The following is a 20,760-nucleotide window of genomic DNA, read 5'->3' as shown; positions in this document are numbered from 1 at the left end:
ACACACACACACACACACACACTGACTGGCAGACTGCATAGCCCCCAAGGTCTGGTCTTAGTGAATTATTCAGTCAGTGATGGTGGGTCTGCATGAGCGCGCTCGAGCGTCTGAGATCTTAAATATGGATGCATGTGGATATGTGAATGTCTCATGAATCTGTGTGTGTGTGTGTGTGGGGGGGGGGGGGGATATGAAATGGTGTTTTCCTCCTGAGCAGCAGCAGCAGCTTGTATTTAATCAGCCTCTCCATAAGCTCCCTCCTCTCAGGCTTCAAAAGCTAATTAGGAGGAAATTGTAGGGAGAAGCAAGATGTGGTCAGTGATGTCACCAAGAGCAGAGAGCGCTGGAGGTTTTTAGATCACTCCCTGATAATATCGATAAGGTACTACGTAACCAGGAAATGCAGCCGCTTTGTTTGCCTCATCCTTATTTCTTGTTACAATGAGAGGCATCCTCCTCATCATCCCAGTATCCCCAAATGTTATGCTTGTATTTAATGATTTTGCCCCTCACAGTTCATGCTCAGTTTTTTCTTTTCAAAGTCATTCATCCCTAGTTTCATGTATGACTTTCATACATGAAACTGGAATTCACATTAGATGGACTTCTAGTAGAATTTAACCTGTTGTTTTCCCTGTTCACATGAGCATGCCACTACTACGTGTGAACGCTGTGAGCTAAATAACAAGCAGGTTACTAGAGGTCAACCACAGTACTTATAAAGCATGTTTGAGACATAATAATCGGTAATATACTTTACTTGCTGTGAAAAGCTGCCCACCAGTAGCCTTGTTTAATTTAAACACATTCCATTGCTGGCTCCAATATTGCCATCTCTTGCACTTTCCTCCCCTCTTAGTGCCTGCGGCATAATAACATAGTACTGGACCTGGGCCCTAGTAGAATAATGGCAGCTTTCCCTCGGGTCCAGCTGTGGCCCAACCCAGCAGCTTTTCACTGCTGTCCGTCCTGTTGCTCTTCTCGTCTGTTTTTTTCTTTTCACATCCATATCTCTGAACACTCTTACACTGCAGCGCCTCGCCTTTTCTTTTCTGTTTTTTGTGTCGCTGTTTTATTGTCTGAACCTTCTCTCACCTTGTGGTTCTCTGTAAATGGTGCCATTCAACATGCACCGTGTGTCTGAATCATGATTATGTCACGTCTCCTGTGTTTGAAGAATGACAACATTTACACATGCATGACTAATCTTTTAAGCTTTCGGGCACTCTAAAGGACTCAGGCTCCTGTAAAAGACTTAAACAGCTTGCTTCTTTTCGGCCATTACCGGTGACTGAAAGCCACAAAGGCTGGAAAATTAAATGTACAACACACACTCGCCCATCTCTGTATTACCGAGTGCTCAGTGCAGACAAACCCATCACGCTTTATGAGCCTCTGAGGGGCTGCTGCTGCCACTAATTCACGGAGGCAGGCTATAAAGCGCATCAACACAACCAATCTCCACTGTTTCTATGAATATCTGAGCAGGCCCTTCCCGTCAGTTCATGCCTCCCACGAGAACAGCCTGTTGAACCCAGGATGTGCAACCTATGTAGATGATATGTCTGTTTTATCAAGGGAGTGGGGAGAACAGTTGATAATGGTGTGCTAAACGCAGGGAGGAAATGGGCGCGGACAAGAGAAAGTCTGTTTGGATGTCACGATCTGTCGGGAGTGTGTGCTGTGGCAGTCTTTTTGTATTTTAGAAATTATTTGTTCACCATTTCTGCTTTATTAGATAGTGATATAGACAGGAAGAGAGAGAGAGCGAGAGACCGGACTTGAATCCGGCATTAAGGCCTTTCATAACAAAACTATTTGTGGCAGAGGGGTGTGGTTAGGGAACGGTGTCATGATGTGTAAATCAGCCTCAGCTGGGATCAATTGTGTGTGTGTTTGTCTTCCATATAAGAGCAGAAGTAGCTGGAGAGGAGAGACAAGAGCGGGTAGCGGATGCCTGGATCGTTCGCTAGCAGAAGCGTAACCGAAATAAATAAAAACTGTTACGGCCCTCATGATTGTGTGTGTGTTGCCCTCTTTGGTGCCTGCCCGAGACTCAAACGTGTCACACTATTCATACCTGCAGCGATTACAATAAAAGGTTGGAATAGTTCCTTATAATAATCCTAATGATAGGGTCATATTGACCCAGCGCAGTAAGCTATTTTATTGAGTGCCGTTTACCTGGTAATACACAGTGTATATTTCTCTGGATTTCATTGTGAAAGGTAAGAGCGTAAGAAGTGGATCTGGTCTGTGCTGCCTTTGTTTAAGGTTCAATTCAATTCAATTGAGTTTATTTTGTATAGCCCAATATCACAAATTACAAATTTGCCTCAGAGGGTTTTACAATCTGTACACATACGACATCCCTGACCTTTGACCTCACGTCGGATCAGGAAAAACTCCCCAAAAATAACCTTTGACAGGGAAAAAAGGGAAGAAACCTTCAGGAGAGCAACAGAGGAGGATCCCTCTCCCCGGATGGACAGATGCAATAGATGTCATGTGTACAGAATGAACAGCATTTACAAAGTTACATAAACACATTACATGAATATGACAATGTATGAATGGAACTCCAATCCATGAAACAGAAGGTGGTAGAGAGGAGGGGGCGGGGCATCAGCAGGGCCAACGCGGGAGGCCGGTTCACCAGCATCAGACACCTCCAGGTCCAATGGACCCTATGAGACGTGAAGTCACAACGACTCCGGGGAGGAAGCAGAGTTAATAAAGGTTGAAAGGAGTGACGAAGTCTGCCGTCCTGGTTCGGCGTAAGGAGCCTCCGTGTTGTTATACAATATAGTGTACACACAACGTGATTGGTCGATGCCTTTATTCGCTGAATGAAGGCTAAATAAAAATATAAAAAATTGTTTACCGCAACTTCTGTTTTGTTTTGTACTGTAGTTTTGGCCATCCAGCTTTCAGTAGTTTTAATGACATTTCACACAAATTTCAGAAAATGGCAATAAGGCTAGAAATGGGTCTAAAAGGCCCAGGAAACGTATCTACCACTTTTATTTGAAGGTCAAACTTAAAGTGAGTGCGGTCATATTGTCACTGTCTGATATATCATTTTCAGAGAAACAACATGATACTAAAATGTGTTTTTTACATATTTGTGTTTTGCATCTATCTGCTATATGCCACTATATTTATACATAATTAAATGATGTATACAAGCTGATTTAGCGCCCCATGAGAAATGTAGGCCAGCCTGTAAGTGCTGCTCCTCACCGGCATGCTGGGTGGGTGCATTTTGTCTTCTCTCCTTGACTGCTCTCCTGATTAGAGGCCTTTTATTTATCAGCCAGCGAGGTGCCCGCTGTGTCTCCGTACTTCTAACTCAGGGTCACGCTGTGTTGTGTCTTGCTGCGTTCTCCCTCGTTCCATTCCTCATCCTCTTCCCCTCCAAGTTCGTGTTTGATGCATGCTCATCTGTTCTTTTTTTTCAAAGTCTCACGTGTGTGCATTCGGCTGAGAAAGTAAACACTACACACACACACACACACACACACACACACACACACACACACACACACACACACACACAAACAAAGGTGCACTCAATCAATACGGTAATATCCCACATATCCAAGTAATGCCTCGGCAATTGATACAGGAACAAAACTTTCCAACATCCATAAATCATGCTGCCTTCAAACTCATTCCAACATGATAATAACTGCAGCTGTTGAGCCGTTCCTAAAACAATGGTGGCGCACAAAGAGCTTGAGTTGGTCATGGGAGTCTTTGATACAGTAAAAGTTCTGAGAATCTCGAGCTGCCTGGTGCTTGGAAGAAGAAGTCCAGAAGCCAGAGATATATAATAATCATTATTTAATCATAACAAACAAGAGTCATCAAGTATATACATGGTCCGGACTGGACACGCTCACGTGATTCCGCTTCCACAGTCTACTGGCTGAGCGCTTCTCCTCGAGCGCTCCTGACTTAGCCAACAGTTTCTGTCTGGCGTCACCCCGTAAGAGACCAAATTCACGTCTCACAATTAGTTTTATTCGCAGTCCATTCGCTGAGCTAAGCTCCCATTGGTTAATAGAGATATTCATGCAAATACCTTTCAGAGACACAGCATGCTACGCTGACCATCGAATAAGACATGAGGTTCACACCTGAGGGTTAGTTCCATTGGTCAGTTCAAAGAATGCCGCCATTCTGTTCGCTAAGCCAATCGATAAGCTGGCGAGGTCAAAGCTCACACTTCCGGTCAAGGACAGGAAGTTCCCCTTCAGAATAAAACCTATTATCCTGCCTTCAGAATAAAAGCAACATCTCAGGTTTCAATCGGCATCCCTTTTAACTATAAACAATAAAACATCATTCATTCTCATGTACCATACAGTTAATCATTACATTTGTCATCAACAAACAGAATAATAAAACAGTGATCCTCTCTTATGCTTTATAATACATTCCTCAGAATATTCCTCAAATTAATTATCATGACTTTCTTTATGTATTAATTTAAAACATAACCTCTTATTTACATGTGCAAGTGTATATAAAATCCATTACAACTCAACATTACCATCGGAACCAATATGTTATTTGGAAAAGAAATGGAGTGTGCAGAAAAATCTGAGGATGGCAGGCCAGCGTCTTCACAATTTACAGGGAATAATGACTGTCTACCGTGTTCCTTGTTAGAGGATAATTCCTGTTCAGGGGCCGTTTCATTATCAAGTCTAATGAAGAACACTTAGCAAGAGAAATTGCCTTAATTTTCACTCATCAGAAAGGGCATTGTATGATGCATTACCTTCGCCACAAAAGCTTGCCAGCGGGTCGAGGAAGAGCCGGGCTGTGAACACTGTTCAGACGCACAGTGTTCTTGTGACTAAATGGAGATCTGGACACGCATGCATTTAGGGAGCTGCAAACAAGACCTAACAGGGAGAAATATTTCATGGATTTGTATATTAAAATCCAATCAGTGCTTGGCGAAGGATGTATAATCAATACCAGAAGCATACAAACCTCTCACTTCCTTCTTCATCAAAATGATTAAGGGGCACATTTTGGCCTGACTCCACTTCTATTCCAGAGAATACATTTCTCATGAAGGCATAATCAGGTCTACTGAATTAACACAGGCAGAGGAGCGAGGCTGGAGAGATTGACTTTCACTGCTGGAGTCTGGAGACCGATGATTTCTCTCGGTAGATAGTTAAGGTCTAGTGTGTAGGATTTGCGGTGAACAAAAACTTCTCCCGTGTGCCAATCACGGAAGGGAAAAAAAGCGTGCAAAAACATCCATCCTGGGCTACTGTAGAAACATTGTGGCCGGGTCCGTGAAGAGGATCCACTCTAAACTTACATGCCTCTTTGTAAGGGAACGAAAACACAAGCATTCACAAAGAAAGCTATTTTCTCAATAACAATGTGTCACAATGTGACAGACAGTATGAAATATGAAAATATGAACCCACAGAGAACGATGCAGTCTCGGACTGTTTCCGCTCATGGTGTAGCTTTTCCTTTTGGTTCACTCTCACCGCTCTCATAGTGTTGTTTGCTGCAGCTGTTTTCAGGGAAAAAGACAGACACAGGTAGAGACGGAGCATGGCTCATTGGGAAGTCTAACCACAAGGTTGGCGGTTCGATCCCTAGCTCCTACTCCTCCTACTACCCAAGTTATTTACAGGGGCCACTGCTCCTAAATGCTTTCGGGTCAGGCTGTAAATACAGAGATCAAAGTTCATGTTTTTTTTTTAAATTATTATTATTTAGCTAAAGAGCAAGCTATTCCCCTCAGGAGTTGGTAAAGACCATTCACCTAAAAGAGAGTGAATATTGGACACAAACACTACTCCAGATGAAGGCTAATGTTGTATGTAAATAAGCAACTGTTTGCTGAGAAACGTCCTTGCTTGTGTCAGCTTTGCTAGAAAATTCACAGGGAATTTGTTCTGTGCCGAGTGGGGTGTCTTCATTGAACGGAAAAGCTGTGCCTTAAGTGCTGAATGTGCAGTATGGCTGCGTTCAAAATCACTATACATTTTCTTTTATAGTGCACTCACCTTCCACCCTTTTATTTGAGTGTCTGTCTGGAGTGTGTAACTAATGTCTCCTTGTGCTATCCTTCTTTTGTAAGAAGTTATTACCATGTGTAGATTGTTCGAGCTATTTCTGTTTCCTGTGAGGTGTATTTATTACCAATTCCATATACAGTAGTTACAAGCTCACAGCCTTCCGTTTGTTTTTGCTCTGTGATTTTTAGCATCCTCTCTTCCTTCCTATCTATCCATCTTTTTTGTGTATCTGCTGATCTGAATGGAGAGCTACATACAATTGCCCTTAGAGGGATGAACAAAGTTTAATTAAGTTGAACTGAAATCACAGCCAGAGAGTAAAATGCTCTGACAAAGCCTCTCCAACACAGTCTGCAGTGCATTTACTTGATGCATGCTAATTGCTAAGAAATGTGGTCAGATTCTTCCCGTGCCTTCTGTCCCTGGATAGATCACTTCTGCTCTCTTTATCCCCTGTCCTCTTCTCCAAATCTCCTGTCATAACTTGCTCCTCTATATCCATCCCCTGTCCTCCCACCATACTCCAAAAGTCTTTCTGCCCCACCCACCCATTTCCATCGGTTTATTCATCCTCATCCAGCCCTCACGCTGTCTTTTGCTCCAACCACCCTTTCCCTGTCACCGGCCTTGCCTCCTTGCCTCCTTCCCTTAACCAGCCACGTAACTATGTATGAGCGCAGCGGGCAGAGGGGCCCGATACTAAGTGAAAGTAACAGGGTAAACCGGGGCTCTTCAGAAGCTGAAAGCTCTTTAGTGGAGGCCATTTATCAGCCTGACAGAGTATCACGCCGACGCACAACAAACACAATCACTCGTCCGCAGAGGCCTTATGCACATGGCCTTGTTGTTTGCGCGTGTTCCTACGAGACGTGCAAGGGATTCAGCTCGCACAAACTGGATACTTATCGCCCATTCACGGTGTATTGCGAGGTAAAGAGTCAGTGTGCTGGGTAAGGGAGTGTTTGTGTTGAAGGGTGTCTGTGTGTGTGTCCAGGCACAACAGCAACTCTCTGAGAGCATTAAGATCATCCATTGACATAGGCCAGGGAGCTAAATGGCTCCTTCTGCTGTAAGTGGTTTCGAGAGAGACAGACATCAGAGCTTTGTGGCAGACGCAGCCACCAACGTTGGCGCTGTGATCTACACTTCTGACCACAATTATAAATGTGCACACGCAAACCTAAGGGAAAACACACACACCTTTATGTTGGCATTACGGTGGATTGCAGATAAGAAGACTGGTACATTTCTAGTCATAAGACCAATAACAGTAAAACAGGCCTAACTTCAAAACAGTACATTTGTAACAATTGCAAATTACCTGTATTTTGGGTCTGAATGTATTCCTTCTCGTTTTAAAAAAAATGTCCATACTTTTATTCTTTTAAGTATTATTATGTTACTTCAATATTATTTTGAAAGTGGAACTCTTATTTTGAAGGGGACATGACTGCAGGAGGCTATAAGCGTAGAAATGTCAAGCTGGTGAAAGTCTTCCAAACGAGAAATATTGTATTTGATATTGTTTGGGAGGTGGCTGAAAGGGGCATAAGGTTTGTGAATTTTTTTATTATATTTTGTAGTCGATACTTAGTAACTTCTCGGCTCCTTTGCATAGGTTTATTACGTTTTAAAATGAGCATTTGGAAGATAACAAGGCTGCTATCTGCCATGTTGGCTAATGCGCAGGTGATTCTCGTGTCTCTAATGAGTAACGCTGGCTAATTAGCATTCACTAAATGCCAGTGAAAATGCTGTAGCGTTATATAACATGCGTGAACTAAGCGGGTTCATATGAGAGTAAAAACGAAAAAAATACAGATATTTAATATCACTAAATATTATGAATTTATTTTATTATTTACTTATTTAATTTCAAAATATTCAAATGAATTCCAGTAATATTGAGTTTTTTCTTCTGCAATTACTCTTTTCCCAAAACATTTTGAATCTAGTTACTTTTCTCATCAGACATGTTGACTGTGTCATAGCAGAAAAAGCCCATATTATTGATGGTTAAGCTTTATAGTGAGCTGGCCCTGGAAAGGTTAGGGCCAATTGGAATGCCATCACTATTAATAATATTGATTACACCTGTGGTTTCCTGCTGTGATAAATGCCTATCCATTTAATACAAGGTTGATTTACTTCACAGCTTTGTTTAAATGTTTGCCATTATTCTCCACTTTATTCTCATAATTTAATTTGTTAACCTTGTTGTCATTGATGTATTCCATGTCTCATAAGTGATGTAGCAATTACTTTGCAAACAATGTACCTTTCTCCTCAGGTTAGAACAGTTGTAATTCATGGTGTGGAAACCTCTAGATTGTGTTAATTTAGCTACAATACAGTACATTGTGTTCAGTGTAAAAGCCTTTATGCACAGTGCCAGTTAATCAGTCATCATACAGACATTGATTTGCTGTTTTGCATATTCACAGTTGTACATCAAATTAATGAAATACATGTCCACATGTTGGTGCTTTGATCAGAATGACATGTGCAGTGCAAAGGGAAGGTGAAAGAGGTATATTTGTATAGCAGCCTATTGCGCGCCTCATATCCACATTTGGATGCAGCAAGGCTAAACAAATTACACAGCTGTCTTCTGCAGGGATCAAAGAATTGTGTTCTTTGTTTCAGGAAAATATTGTTGGCAACAGATGACAGTTAAAGGTCCCTTGGTATCATAGCATTAGTCCTATACAAAATCAGCAGGATGGAGAATAATGTTTCCCCCTTTTATTATTTTAGCATTTGAGAGGTACATTTAATGCGGTAACATCAAGTTTTAACTGAGAGTAAACTTGAAACATTTCTCCTGAAGAATTTGATTCATTTTCCTGATTGGATTTCGATGTTGCTATCTTGGCAATAACTACATTAAACTTCTGTCATTGCGTTCACAGGTCGCAAGTTTGTCATCGCCAATGCAAGAGTGGAGAACTGCGCCATCATCTTCTGCAATGACGGCTTCTGCCACATGTGTGGTTACTCACGTGCTGAGATCATGCAGAAGCCTTGCACGTGTAACTTCCTGTACGGACCTGAAACCAAGCGGCTGGCCATCGCCCAGATGGCGCAAGCCCTGCTGGGATCGGAGGAGAGGAAAGTGGAGATCAACCTTTACCGCAAAGATGGTAGGAATAAACCCCCAAAGTATTTTGAGAGGTGTTTGTGTGGATGTAGGAGAGGGTGTGAGGACCTGTTTTTATTTACCAGTTGAGTTGTACAGGAGCTGAACATGGAGAGGATCCTCTGGTGTAGAGCGTGTCTGTACATGTTTGGGAAGGATAGTGCGTTTGTGTGTTGTTTTAACAGTTGGAGGTAGTCAAAGAAATGTACCAAACTGTAAGAGTCAGTGTGTGTGTGTTACTTGCTGTGTTTGTGTGAGTTTGCATTTATTGGGATGGAACGAAAGTGATTGTGTGTGTATTCATTTGACTATGAACGTTTTAGTAGTTTGAATGGTTTTGTCACTGTAAAATGTACTTGTTCGTACGTTGGCCTCAGTATCTGTAGTATGTATAGAACATTTGGTACCCACCAGCTCGTGTTTGTCTGAGCTGTTATGTGTGAGCGACCTGACTACTGTTTAGTTTAAAGTCCATTTTGTATTTTGTGTGTTTTGTAGTGATAGAAGTGCATAAGATGTACTATCGTACATTTGGTTTCCAGACTCTAGAAAACTGTAACTAAAATCTATAACTGTGGATTGAATATATCTGAGAACCTTTAAAAAACTATTTGATCATCGTCTGCACATAAAAATAAAAACACAACAGCAGTTTTGTAACATTTTCACCTAGTGTTAATGATTTCAATAGACCTGACCCATATTAACCTGCACTAAGAAGTACTTTAGAGGAAGGTAAATGGGGAAGCCCCTTGAGAATTATTTTAAATGGCAGGAGTGTATATTGCACGTGCCAGCTGGACCAGGACCCGGTAACAGGACGCTGGTCACTACAACGATAGACGGCTTCCATGGTGATAAAGAGCTGCCGTGGTAATAAAGTTAGCAACTCTCTGGACTACGGCCAAAGCATATGCTGGACATGTTCCACCTGTAGACGGACACCAAAGCAAGAAAGAGACTGAAGGAGGAAGGAGGACAGGGCTCGAAACAAACTGAGGGGAAACTAGAGACCGTCCGGCAATAGGATCACACCAGACGCAATGTTGAATCGTGCCAGGAGCCAAAAGTGTGTGTGTGTGTGGGCTGTTAGACAAGGCTCATTTTTTAACTAGACCTTCATTTTAAACTCAACTAGACATCTTTAAAGTTTAGTGACTATCTGTCACAAAATCTGTCCACAGAAATATAACCACCTGGCAAAGTACTCAAAACCTTCTCTGTGGTAGTTCCTACAACAGTAAGAGTCTTTAGCACCACATTTTGCCACGATGACACACACGCACGCACGCACGCACGCACACATACACACAAGGTGAAAACAATACCAGCAGCTGGTAATAAGAGGCAGGAAAACAGCACACCTCTGAAAAGAGAAAAAAAGCCAGTGGGGGCAAGGTGGGAGAAACAATGAGAAGGAGTAGAAACAGTGGCTGTCTGAAAGCTGTGTTGGTGGTAAGAGAAAGCAATTAAAAGAGAGAGGGAGAAACACAAAGAGATGGCGCCAGCTGTCTCCCCTCAAGTGATACTTCTGAGGAGGGCTTCACCAATTCAACCCTCCCCTCTGCACATTTCACTTTCCACTGTTTATACTGGAGATTTGGACACACATACACACGCACAAAACAGCGATTCGCTATACAAAAGTAACTTGTAAAAAGCTGCAACTCTGTATATAGAATTACAGAGGTGTTTCTATTTCTGTCCCACTGGCTATGTTAACGAGAGTGCACCATGCTAACAACACATAATTAAATGCTTTGGAAGTGACAACATTTTATGCCTGCAACTGTCGTGTGCCAGTGCAGGCTGGAAGCCGTAAAGCCACTGTTGGCATATGCAGTTCAATCATCTGATGCCATCACACATCAATAGAACAGAACTATTGGAGGAAGGCCAGGTTTGTGTGTTAACAAAGCACTGCTAAGAATGACGTTGAACTTTTTGTAGCTGAAAATTGTAGCACGATTATAAAAGTAATCAAGTAAATATGCTGTAGGTTGAAACTATTCAGATTCTGTGTTGGGGTGGTGGATTTGGTGGAAAAATAGTTTGGAATGTAATTTTTTTTAATTACTTGTCTGTACCAGTTATTATCAAATATATCAGTTAATATGAAAAATATATAAAGTCAGTGGTAAAATTTGTGGCCATGGTTTTCAGTTTTTAGGAGAAAGAAGGTTGATTCCAAATCCTGATATGTTCACAATGGTGAGAGATGTTGTCAAGTGATGATGAGTGTTGTGTTATTTTACAGCCAATAAGGATCACTTGGTGTTGGTGAAAACCTTCGCTCTCTAGCCTTAACATTTACGTACATGAAAATCTTCCGGTTTTGTGTCTTCTACATTCTGACAATGTCACGTGTAGCCACCGTGAGAGGACCCAAACACCGACAACGGTGCAAGGAAACTTTATTCTTCTCAAAACCGAGGAATCTCCCCAAACAACAAAGTTCTACACAGTGAGATCACCAGGGATCTAAACAAGACGAACCGACACTGGGGCAGGAGACCAACAGGCTTTAAATACACGGGGAAGGTGCAGGTGATTAGACACAGGAGGAAACAATCAGGTTCTGAGACAGTTGAGGAGACTTAAAAGCTGTTATCTACTGTGTCAATGCGACTGAGCTCTGCTGACAATACATGAGAGGATATAAACAAAGATGCACCTACGCACCAGGAATATCCTTCTCCGTGAATGGGGAGATGTGTTTGTCACGTTGCCATGGAGTTTGTAGAGAGGCCCTCATCATGTTGTTATAGTAACCAAGAGACACTCTTATGATTGGATGTAAAAATTTTAATTTTTGCTCTTCTCCTCCACTGGACACATCTCCTTTCTGTCTAGTTTCATAGTCTAGTGCAAGTAACTATAGTGGTATATTGTAGCTGGTGAGTAAAGGGAAAGGATTTGCAGCCGTTATTGCAGATCATATTTTTAATGGTTCATATACTCAATGACAGAAACGTGTTTGTTATCCATGTGTGGAGGTCTAGGTGTGGTCCAGGTGGGACCCTGGTGACTCCTCTGTCATAGTCACACACACACTCAAGCACACAAAGACACAAACACAGTCTTGGGTGACCCAAGTGGGCCACCTCCAAGCCACCAGAGAGCTGCAGATCGAACTCCGTGGACACATCTCATCCGTAATGCACACAGGGAGGAAACAGTATGCCAACTTTTGCTTGTCCCCTCTGCCTCCTTCCTCCTCTCCCTCGCTCCTCACTCCTTATGCAAAGGCCAAGAAGGAAAAGAAAGATCTCTTGTCATGGTGGGACACACACAGGCTTCATCTAAGACCATTTATCTAGTGCCAAACTCAGACACAAGCCTTAACGAAGATGGATCTCCCTTCTCGCTCTCACGCTCAATCGTCCGATTCCAATGGCCCACCAGCTTAAAATCAATCATGCTCGCCAGGTAAACTGCGATAAGAAACATACACTGAGAGCGTAATACTGCCTCATTTGGGTACATTTAAAGGGGAAATGCAAGTGTTGTTGTCTTTATTCCGTTGGAAAAAGAAACTAGTACTAGCTTAGCCACACTATCTCTGGCTTCCCCTCCCTCCTGTTTCATTGACAGTCAGTGTCTTTAACTTTCTCACAGCACTTCTTTCTGCCCCTTCAGGGAAGAGAGTGTTGCTTGCCATCGGCCTGTAACGATGTTACAGAGTGGGTTCTGCAGGTTGTCTGTATAAAGGGCCTATGAAGACCTCATGAGCTAGATCAATTCAAGGTTGTCAGTGTTGAGCTGCTGGAGCAAATCTTAATCCAATTTGAAGAGATGGCTGTTTGATAGTTCTCTTGTCACAGCCAAGTTAAGATGAGTGACAGAAATCCTTTGAACGCAGCAGGTTCAATGTATTTTATATTTAGGATGATGAAATATTGTCAAACTATGCTCCTTAAGTTCAAAGAGAGTAAAAAAAAAGGACATGTTTTAACATGGCACAACAGAGCTGAGTGAAACAACTGTTATGAATACATAAACTGAGTAGATTATATCAGCCAGTTTGCGAGAGACATAACTAATGCGTGTAATCATAGCAACATTTATTACAGATCAACTTTATATTCAATGTGTTGTAATTTCTTTTCACAGCACGTTGATTTGAATTAATTCCTTTCATACTCTTTAGTAGATTTCATTTTTTCTTGCCAAAGCTTTAATCTATTTTTCCTCTCAAACCAATGTATCTTATGCTCCAGCCTTTTCTAGAATATTTTCAATGTCTAGTATTTAGCTGGACAATGAGATAAACAATGTCAAACTCAACTCAAATTGAACTCTTTAAACACTACATACAAATGTGTTAACTTGCTTTGGGTTGTCTTTGTTTACGGAGACTCCACTCAAGTGAAAGTGAGTATGTTCAATCAAATCAATTAATTTAGTTAGCAATACAACAGTTTGGCAAACAGGCAGAGAGAGGTTACATATGGGGTCAGATCAGTCTCAATAATTGCAAATGCGCACAGAGAGACTTACAAATGCAAACACAAAGATTTACAAATGCACACAGAACAATTTACAAATATGTTTGATTTACAAATGCACACAGAAGGATTTACAAATAAATTAGACTCACAAATGCACGCAGAACGATCCACAAATACCTTTCCAATGCACACATAAATAAATTACGATTTATTTAAATGTAAAAGAAAAATCACTAATACATTTCTGCATTTCTATGTGGATTCTTCTATTTGTTTGTGGATTTGTATGTATTTATTTGTCAATCGCACTGCATTTGTTTGTGGATTGCTTCACATGTGTGTGTGGATTTATGAGACTCCCCTGCCGTGGCTACATTTGCAAATGCGTTTTTTTAAACAGACCTATCTGTAGCCAATCAAATGTCGCCCTCATTTTCAGCCAATCACATGAGCGCATCTCCCAGCCAGCGTTACAGTCGCGCAATTTGCAGAGGGATACACAATTAATGTTTCCCCCCCGCATTTGCAAATCTAACCACGGCAGGGGAGTCTCATAAATCCGTACACACGTGAAGAATCCACAAACAAATGCAGTGCGATCGACAAATAAATAAACACAGACACGTCGTTCTGCGTGTATTTGTGAGTCTAATTTATTTGTAAATTGTTCTGTGTGCATTTGTAAATCTTAGTTTGCATTTGTAAGTCTCTCTGTGTGCATTTGCAATTATTGAGACTGACGTGACCCCATAGTTACACACTCTACCTCTTTATTGTAGCTATAATGACTGAGACAATAAGGTATTTTCCAAGGTCAAGGGACTGCTGTGACAATGTTCTTTATCGCAACGGTTTGAAAATCAGCTGTATGCCTTTGAGTAGCATTGTAATTGACTGTCTGCACCTAATACGTGACAAGCCAAGACTCCATTTGATCAAGGGCCGCATTGTATAACTGTCCCAATACATTCCTGCATTGGCTTTGAATGTAAATGGAACTGTAGGATATAGGGGGTTGGGACTGACATGAATGTCCCTTAATGCCCCTGAATTAAATTAGAGACCTAACACTAACTAGCAGCTTTCTGCTATAAACCCTGATGCCTGATTTACACTCCTGCGGCTGTGTGTCTACGCATTATGTGGTGGTCACACACTGGTACTGTGGTGGATTGCGTTTAGAACATCATTTATTTTCAATTTGGACCCACGGTTTTCACATCCTTTGTCTGTTTGTCTTTGATTTATTCGATAGGCGGATCCAATAGTATTTAAAAGTTTGGCCCCTATACCATAGCTGGAAAAAAAACAACTATGGAACTTGGATGACAAAGAGTAGCTTCTGTGTCTAGAAATAATAAAGTGGTGGTTGTTGTAAATGTAATAGACAGATGTGATGTGAGGTACCCCAAATGATGTCAAATATATATTTTTCAGGAGGTCTGTGCAGCTTTTCTGAGAGCTTCGCAAACCATCTCAGCGAAAGCTCTGTGCAGGTTTTGTTTCAGAAGTATACATTATTCTTAAGGAGAAGTCTGGGTAATTCAAATCACCACCCCAGCTGCAGACATATAGGCGTTAGTCTTTGCAGCCTGTGTGACTGTGAACTGATAACACCCGAGGCATTATGAAAAGACTGTCTTGACTGTGTTGTGGATCTTGAGGACGAGCAGGTGTCTGTCAGAAAATGTGAATGTCCTCACAGCAGTGTGCTGTGATAATGCAGTGAGCCCAGAGGAGCAGGCTGTCCTGTGTGACTCTTGATTGCCTAGCAGCGGTAGCTAAGCAAAGCACTTACAGACATGCAGTCTCTCTGGAGAGGTTAGCACTCTACGATGACTGCAATGGGTGATCCCACCTCCAGAGCACACAACGCGCACACACAAACCCAACTAATGCTGTCCAGTGTCGCCCACACAACAACAAGTTGCATTAGGTTTTTTTAACTGAAGGGTGAGGCGTCCATTTTCAAAAACAGAGAGGGAAATCTTTTTGTTTTGTTGCAGCACATATGAACAAGATATGTACATGAACTTGCACTTTGGTATGTGGTGTAACAGGATAGAGAACAGGAGAGAAAGGAGGGAGAGAATGGGAGTTAAGGTGACAACAAGGAATTCAGTCCAACAGCATCCCCAGTCCATGTTGAGGGAAGCCTCAAAACGGCGGTCCACAAACCAATGGATGACGTGACCATGACAACAGACAACTTCTTATGCAGTATGTGATCTTAACACATTAGGTAATACTATGTAATATGACACATTCACATACATCACAGAGCATCACATTGAGGAGCATCATGATCAAATTACACATCACTCCAATTCTACTCTTTCTGCGTATTGAGGTCACGGTGTGAGTAAGTGTGTTTCTATGCTAGTGTTTGAAATTCCTTCTTTCTTTTTTCCCATTGACGCTCAAATAATGAATCGTGACACGTCAAAGTGTGATAGCGCTGCATTGTGTGTCCGCCTCATTAGTCACCCAATGTTGCTGCTGTGCACGCTCGCAGCAAATATAATTAAATTCAAGCTGTAATATCATCTTGCCCTCGGAAGTGGCTTATTTAGATATACTGGTAATGTTGTTGTTGTAATGGGAACCCAGGATTGTCCATGGGGTGAAGTGGTTTCGCTGTGCTATAATCACTTTGTCACTAATCACCGCAATCTCTTCCTAATCACTGCATTTTTAGAATTGGTTTTTCACTCATATCTGACTCCAAAACAGAGTTGTCATATGAGAATTCCTGCCAAGCTGACCTGATTTGCCACATGCAAGAACAAGGTCAAGGGTGTGGCCAAAGCAGTGAGTGGGTTTCTGTACTCTCTGACAGAAGCCAATCGAGTCCAACAATGAGATAAATGCAGCACTAAGGCAATCATTATCAACATCCACATGAATATTAAAATCGCCTACGATAATAACCGTATCAGTTTTAAGGACTAAACTTGATAGAAACTCTGAAAATTCAGATATAAATTCTGAATATGGACCTGGTGGCTGGTACAGTATAACAAATAGAATTGGCTGTAATGTTTTCCAGGTTGGATGTGAAGGACTAAAAACAAGGCTTTCAAATGAGTTGTAGTTTAATTTAGGTTTATGATTCATTAATAGGCTTGAGTCAAAGATGGCTGATACTCCACCTCCTCGGCCGGTGCCTCGAGGAATGTGAGTATTAATATGACTTGGAGGAGTTGATTAATTTAGGCTGGTATATTCTTCATGACTCAGCCAGGTTTCAGTAAGACACAATAAATCAATGTGATTGTCTGATATTAAATCATTTACTAATACAGCTTTAGATGACAGAGATCTAATATTTAGGAGTCCACATTTAATTATCCGGACAGACAGTCTCTATAGAGTTAAGGTTAAGGGTGGGTAACTGCTCGGATGGAAGTGCAGAGAAGGGTGGAAGACTACAACTCTGCTTCTGCTTCCTGATCTGAACTCTGGGTCATGGATTAAGTCCGCTAATCAACTTGGCCATGTTTGCAGAAATGAGACGCGCTCCATCCCAAGTGGGATGAATGCCGTCTCGACTCATCAGATCAGGCTTTCCCCAGAAAGTCTGCCAGTTCTCTACGTTGCCCACATTGTTTGCACACATGCGCATGTCTTTATAGCCACATTAACAGGCATACTGTAATTATGAATACATTTGTGTCTCTCACTCAGAACAACTTTGATTACTAAGGATATATATATTTCTGTCAGTACTAGAATTGCCAGTACAATCTCGCACACACACACACACACACACACACACACACACACACACTCAAGACACACTTTAAAGACACCTTTAAAGCTAAAGGATACTTTTCCTGCAATGGGAGGCTATCATTACTGCATGGATGCAGAGGAGTATTTGAAGGTATTTGTATATACCTTATATATATATATAATATATATGTATATACAATATACAAAGGTATATTGTATAAGTAAGTATTTATTTACTTTATTTATTAAGTATTTGTATACTTAAAGGAACAAGATTCAGAGGTGTCTCTGTTTATGTGTACAAGCTCGATATGAATTTGCTTTCTACGACTGGTGATCTCAAAATCTAAGGACCTCCTCGTCCTCCTCTCTGTGCTTCTCCCTCATATTCGCTCTCTCTGCCACTGACTCTCATTTATGTTGATCTTCTCACAAACAGAAAACAGTCGAGTTTACTTATTTCTTTGCCTTTGTGCCAATTCAGAGCTCATTCATAACAAAACAATCCGTTTGTGCTATTGTCGAATTTGCTGAACCTATTATTTCACCCATATGTTGATCTTATATTTAACTTTTTGAATGTGTTAGCATCATTTCTTGTATTCTGGTCAAATTTGTTTGCACTTTCGCATTCTGGGTATATTTCCTTACATAATTGAAAATTATGAAAGATTACTGGTTTGTTTGTTAACAGATTGTAATTGAAATAGAAATTTTCTTTTTTTTGTATTGTTTACATCACTGATCATGTTAAACATCCTCAATAACAATAACGTACATTATGGATAATCCAAAATCATGTTAGTTTTGGTATTGTAAACCAATATCCTAAAAAAAAACGTCAAACGGTCTGTTAGAGCCAGTTGGGTTCTGATGAGAGATCTTCAGCTTCCCAATAATAAGATCATGCTCATAATCCATCCTTGCTTAAGACATTACCTTTGGTTCCTCGGCTCAAATCTGTGTTTTTTCTATTTCCATGACAGTGTGCAGGCTATACGGGCCAAACATAAGAGACACTTATTCATAATATCTAATGTAATATAGGGTTGTATTCTTTGTTTTGTGCTTGGTTGAATAACTTATGTCTTGGAATGCAGGATTTTTTGTTGATGAAAGATCTGATAGGTCAAATAAAATAAACTTCTGTCGTTGTTATTTCACTGTATGTGCAGTGCAGTATGTCTACCTTTATTTCCTTGCCTTCTGTATCTATCTTTTACTTTCTCTCGCTGTCCTCCTTCTACTAGCTCTAGTTAAGTTTTGTCTAGACATTTCCAGGCTACAGGATTCTGCTCTTTGAAGTTATCTGGAAGAGAAGCATCAGTACGGAGGTTCAAAGCAAGCTCTTCTTGCACTTTTACTATTCTGTCTGTGACAACAGCAGGCTAATCTGAATATGCATGTGTACAGTATGTAAATGTTTCTCTCTCCCTCTCTCTCTTGCCCAGACACTCACACTGACCTTAGAGAAGGAAAGACAAAGAGATAGAGGGGACTGTTTTAGAAAGTCTCAGTGGAAAGTGTGTTTATGTATGTGGAAACTTCGACTGTAATATGAATAGGGGTATCCTGTCCAGGCGCTTGTATGCCTCACTTTGCTCTCTCTCTCTCTCGCTCTCTTGCTCTCTCTCTCTCTCGCTCTCTTGCTCTCTCTCTCTCTCTCACATGCTCTCTCGCTCTCTTGCTCTCTCTCTCTCTCACATGCTCTCTCGCTCTCTTGCTCTCTCTCTCTCTCACATGCTCTCTCGCTCTCTTGCTCTCTCTCTCTCTCACATGCTCTCTCGCTCTCTCGCTCTCTTGCTCTCTCTCTCTCTCTCACATGCTCTCTCGCTCTCTTGCTCTCTCTCTCTCTCACATGCTCTCTCTCTCGCTCTCTCGCTCTCTTGCTCTCTCTCTCTCTCGCTCTCTTGCTCTCTCTCTCTCTCGCTCTCTCTCTCTCTCTCTCTCTCTCTCTCTCTTGCTCTCTCTCTCTCTCGCTCTCTTGCTCTCTCTCTCTCTCGCTCTCTCGCTTTCTCTCTCTCGCGCGCACAAGATGCCAAAGGTTCTGTTCTGAAAAGGATTTGTCTATTTCCTCACGACAAGTTCTTCATGTTTCCCCTGCAACCACGGCAACTATGTGTAGAGGTTAGCCATCCAATCGGTTACAAATCATTTGTTTATATCCTGAGCTGACATATTTAAAAAAAAAAAATATTTATAGAAATGCTATCTATTTCTAAAAAAGGCACATTTGTACTATTAATCTATACTATTAAATATGTATTGATTGTGTGTGACCAAACAAGCTCAATCATTGGATGAAACAAATTACCAAAGCTTTAACTTGAACCTAAATAGGTGTATCAAATCATATATCGGACACAACTTAAGTTATTAGTAATGACAGTAATTGTTTGGTTGTAATTGTAATGTTACAACAAACCACGGCCTCACTTTTGATGCAGTTTTGCAAAAGACATTTTGCTATGATATCTTCAAAGCCCCCAGCAACATTTGTTTTCCTTTTCTAGCAGCCAGCTGTGATGCTGTATCTAACCAGTGCTCGACTTAAACAATGCTATTGCAGAAACTCCCTCCAGCATGAAAGTCACAAGGTTTGCTGAAATATTCTTTTCCTGTCCGGGCCCTCCCATGTTTTTAATTGATTAATTCCATTTGAATTGCTTAATTGCCTTTTTTATTGATATCATTTTATGCACATCTTCATTCTTTGCATTTTCACTGACCCACTTGAAATATAATTAATCTTATCTAATTTTATAAATTGTGCTTACCATAAAATTATATTTTTCAAATCATTGTACATTAGGAATTTCACAATACCATAAATCTAGTAGTCTGTACCAATACAAGTGAAATTCCACGCTAAAAACAAAACATTAAATCCCATGTACCACTAAAACCTAGACTCGTTACCTTTTTTAATGTTTTTTTTCTAATTTAATTTTTTATTCCCTAAATGTTACATTATTGACATTTGATAATGCTATAATTTGCCTTTGTACAATACTAAATTGTACTGCTTAAACGCATCATGTAACTCAATACAACCTCCATACATTAGCTGTGAGGTCCTTTTATTTAACAGCTAACGTTAACTAGCTCTCCTCCTGCCCATTTAAAGTTCAAAATGGATGGATGGAAATTATCAGGGGACATTTTCTATCGTCACCAGGATACTGTTAGTCTCGAGGGTCTTGCTCAAGGACACATCGACTAGGGCGGGGATTGAACCGCCAACCCCCTGATTGAAAGACTGACCTGCTAACCACTGACCCACAGTCGCCCCAATTAAAGAGTATAATCACATTTTTAGAATTTTGGTATCGACTTGGTACCAAAGTATCTTATCTTGTGACGTCCCTAT

The 20,760-nt window shown here is 41.0% G+C and overlaps 1 protein-coding gene across 1 annotated transcript in view; it reads left to right on the top strand.

Annotated features, from left to right (window-relative positions):
- kcnh2b (potassium voltage-gated channel, subfamily H (eag-related), member 2b) overlaps positions 1 to 20,760 on the top strand; it is a 206,031-nt gene that overhangs the window by 13,940 nt on the left and 171,331 nt on the right. The window contains exon 2 of the mRNA XM_034559980.1: positions 8,978 to 9,208. Within this exon, the coding sequence (XP_034415871.1) occupies positions 8,978 to 9,208 (231 nt within the window). The remainder of the gene's footprint in view (positions 1 to 8,977; positions 9,209 to 20,760) is intronic.

This window comes from Cyclopterus lumpus, chromosome 20, assembly GCF_009769545.1.
Source record: "Cyclopterus lumpus isolate fCycLum1 chromosome 20, fCycLum1.pri, whole genome shotgun sequence".
In the NCBI taxonomy this organism is placed as follows: Eukaryota; Metazoa; Chordata; class Actinopteri; order Perciformes; family Cyclopteridae; genus Cyclopterus; species Cyclopterus lumpus.
Note: the sequence above shows the minus strand (reverse complement) of the source record. Positions and strands in the feature narration are given on the sequence as shown.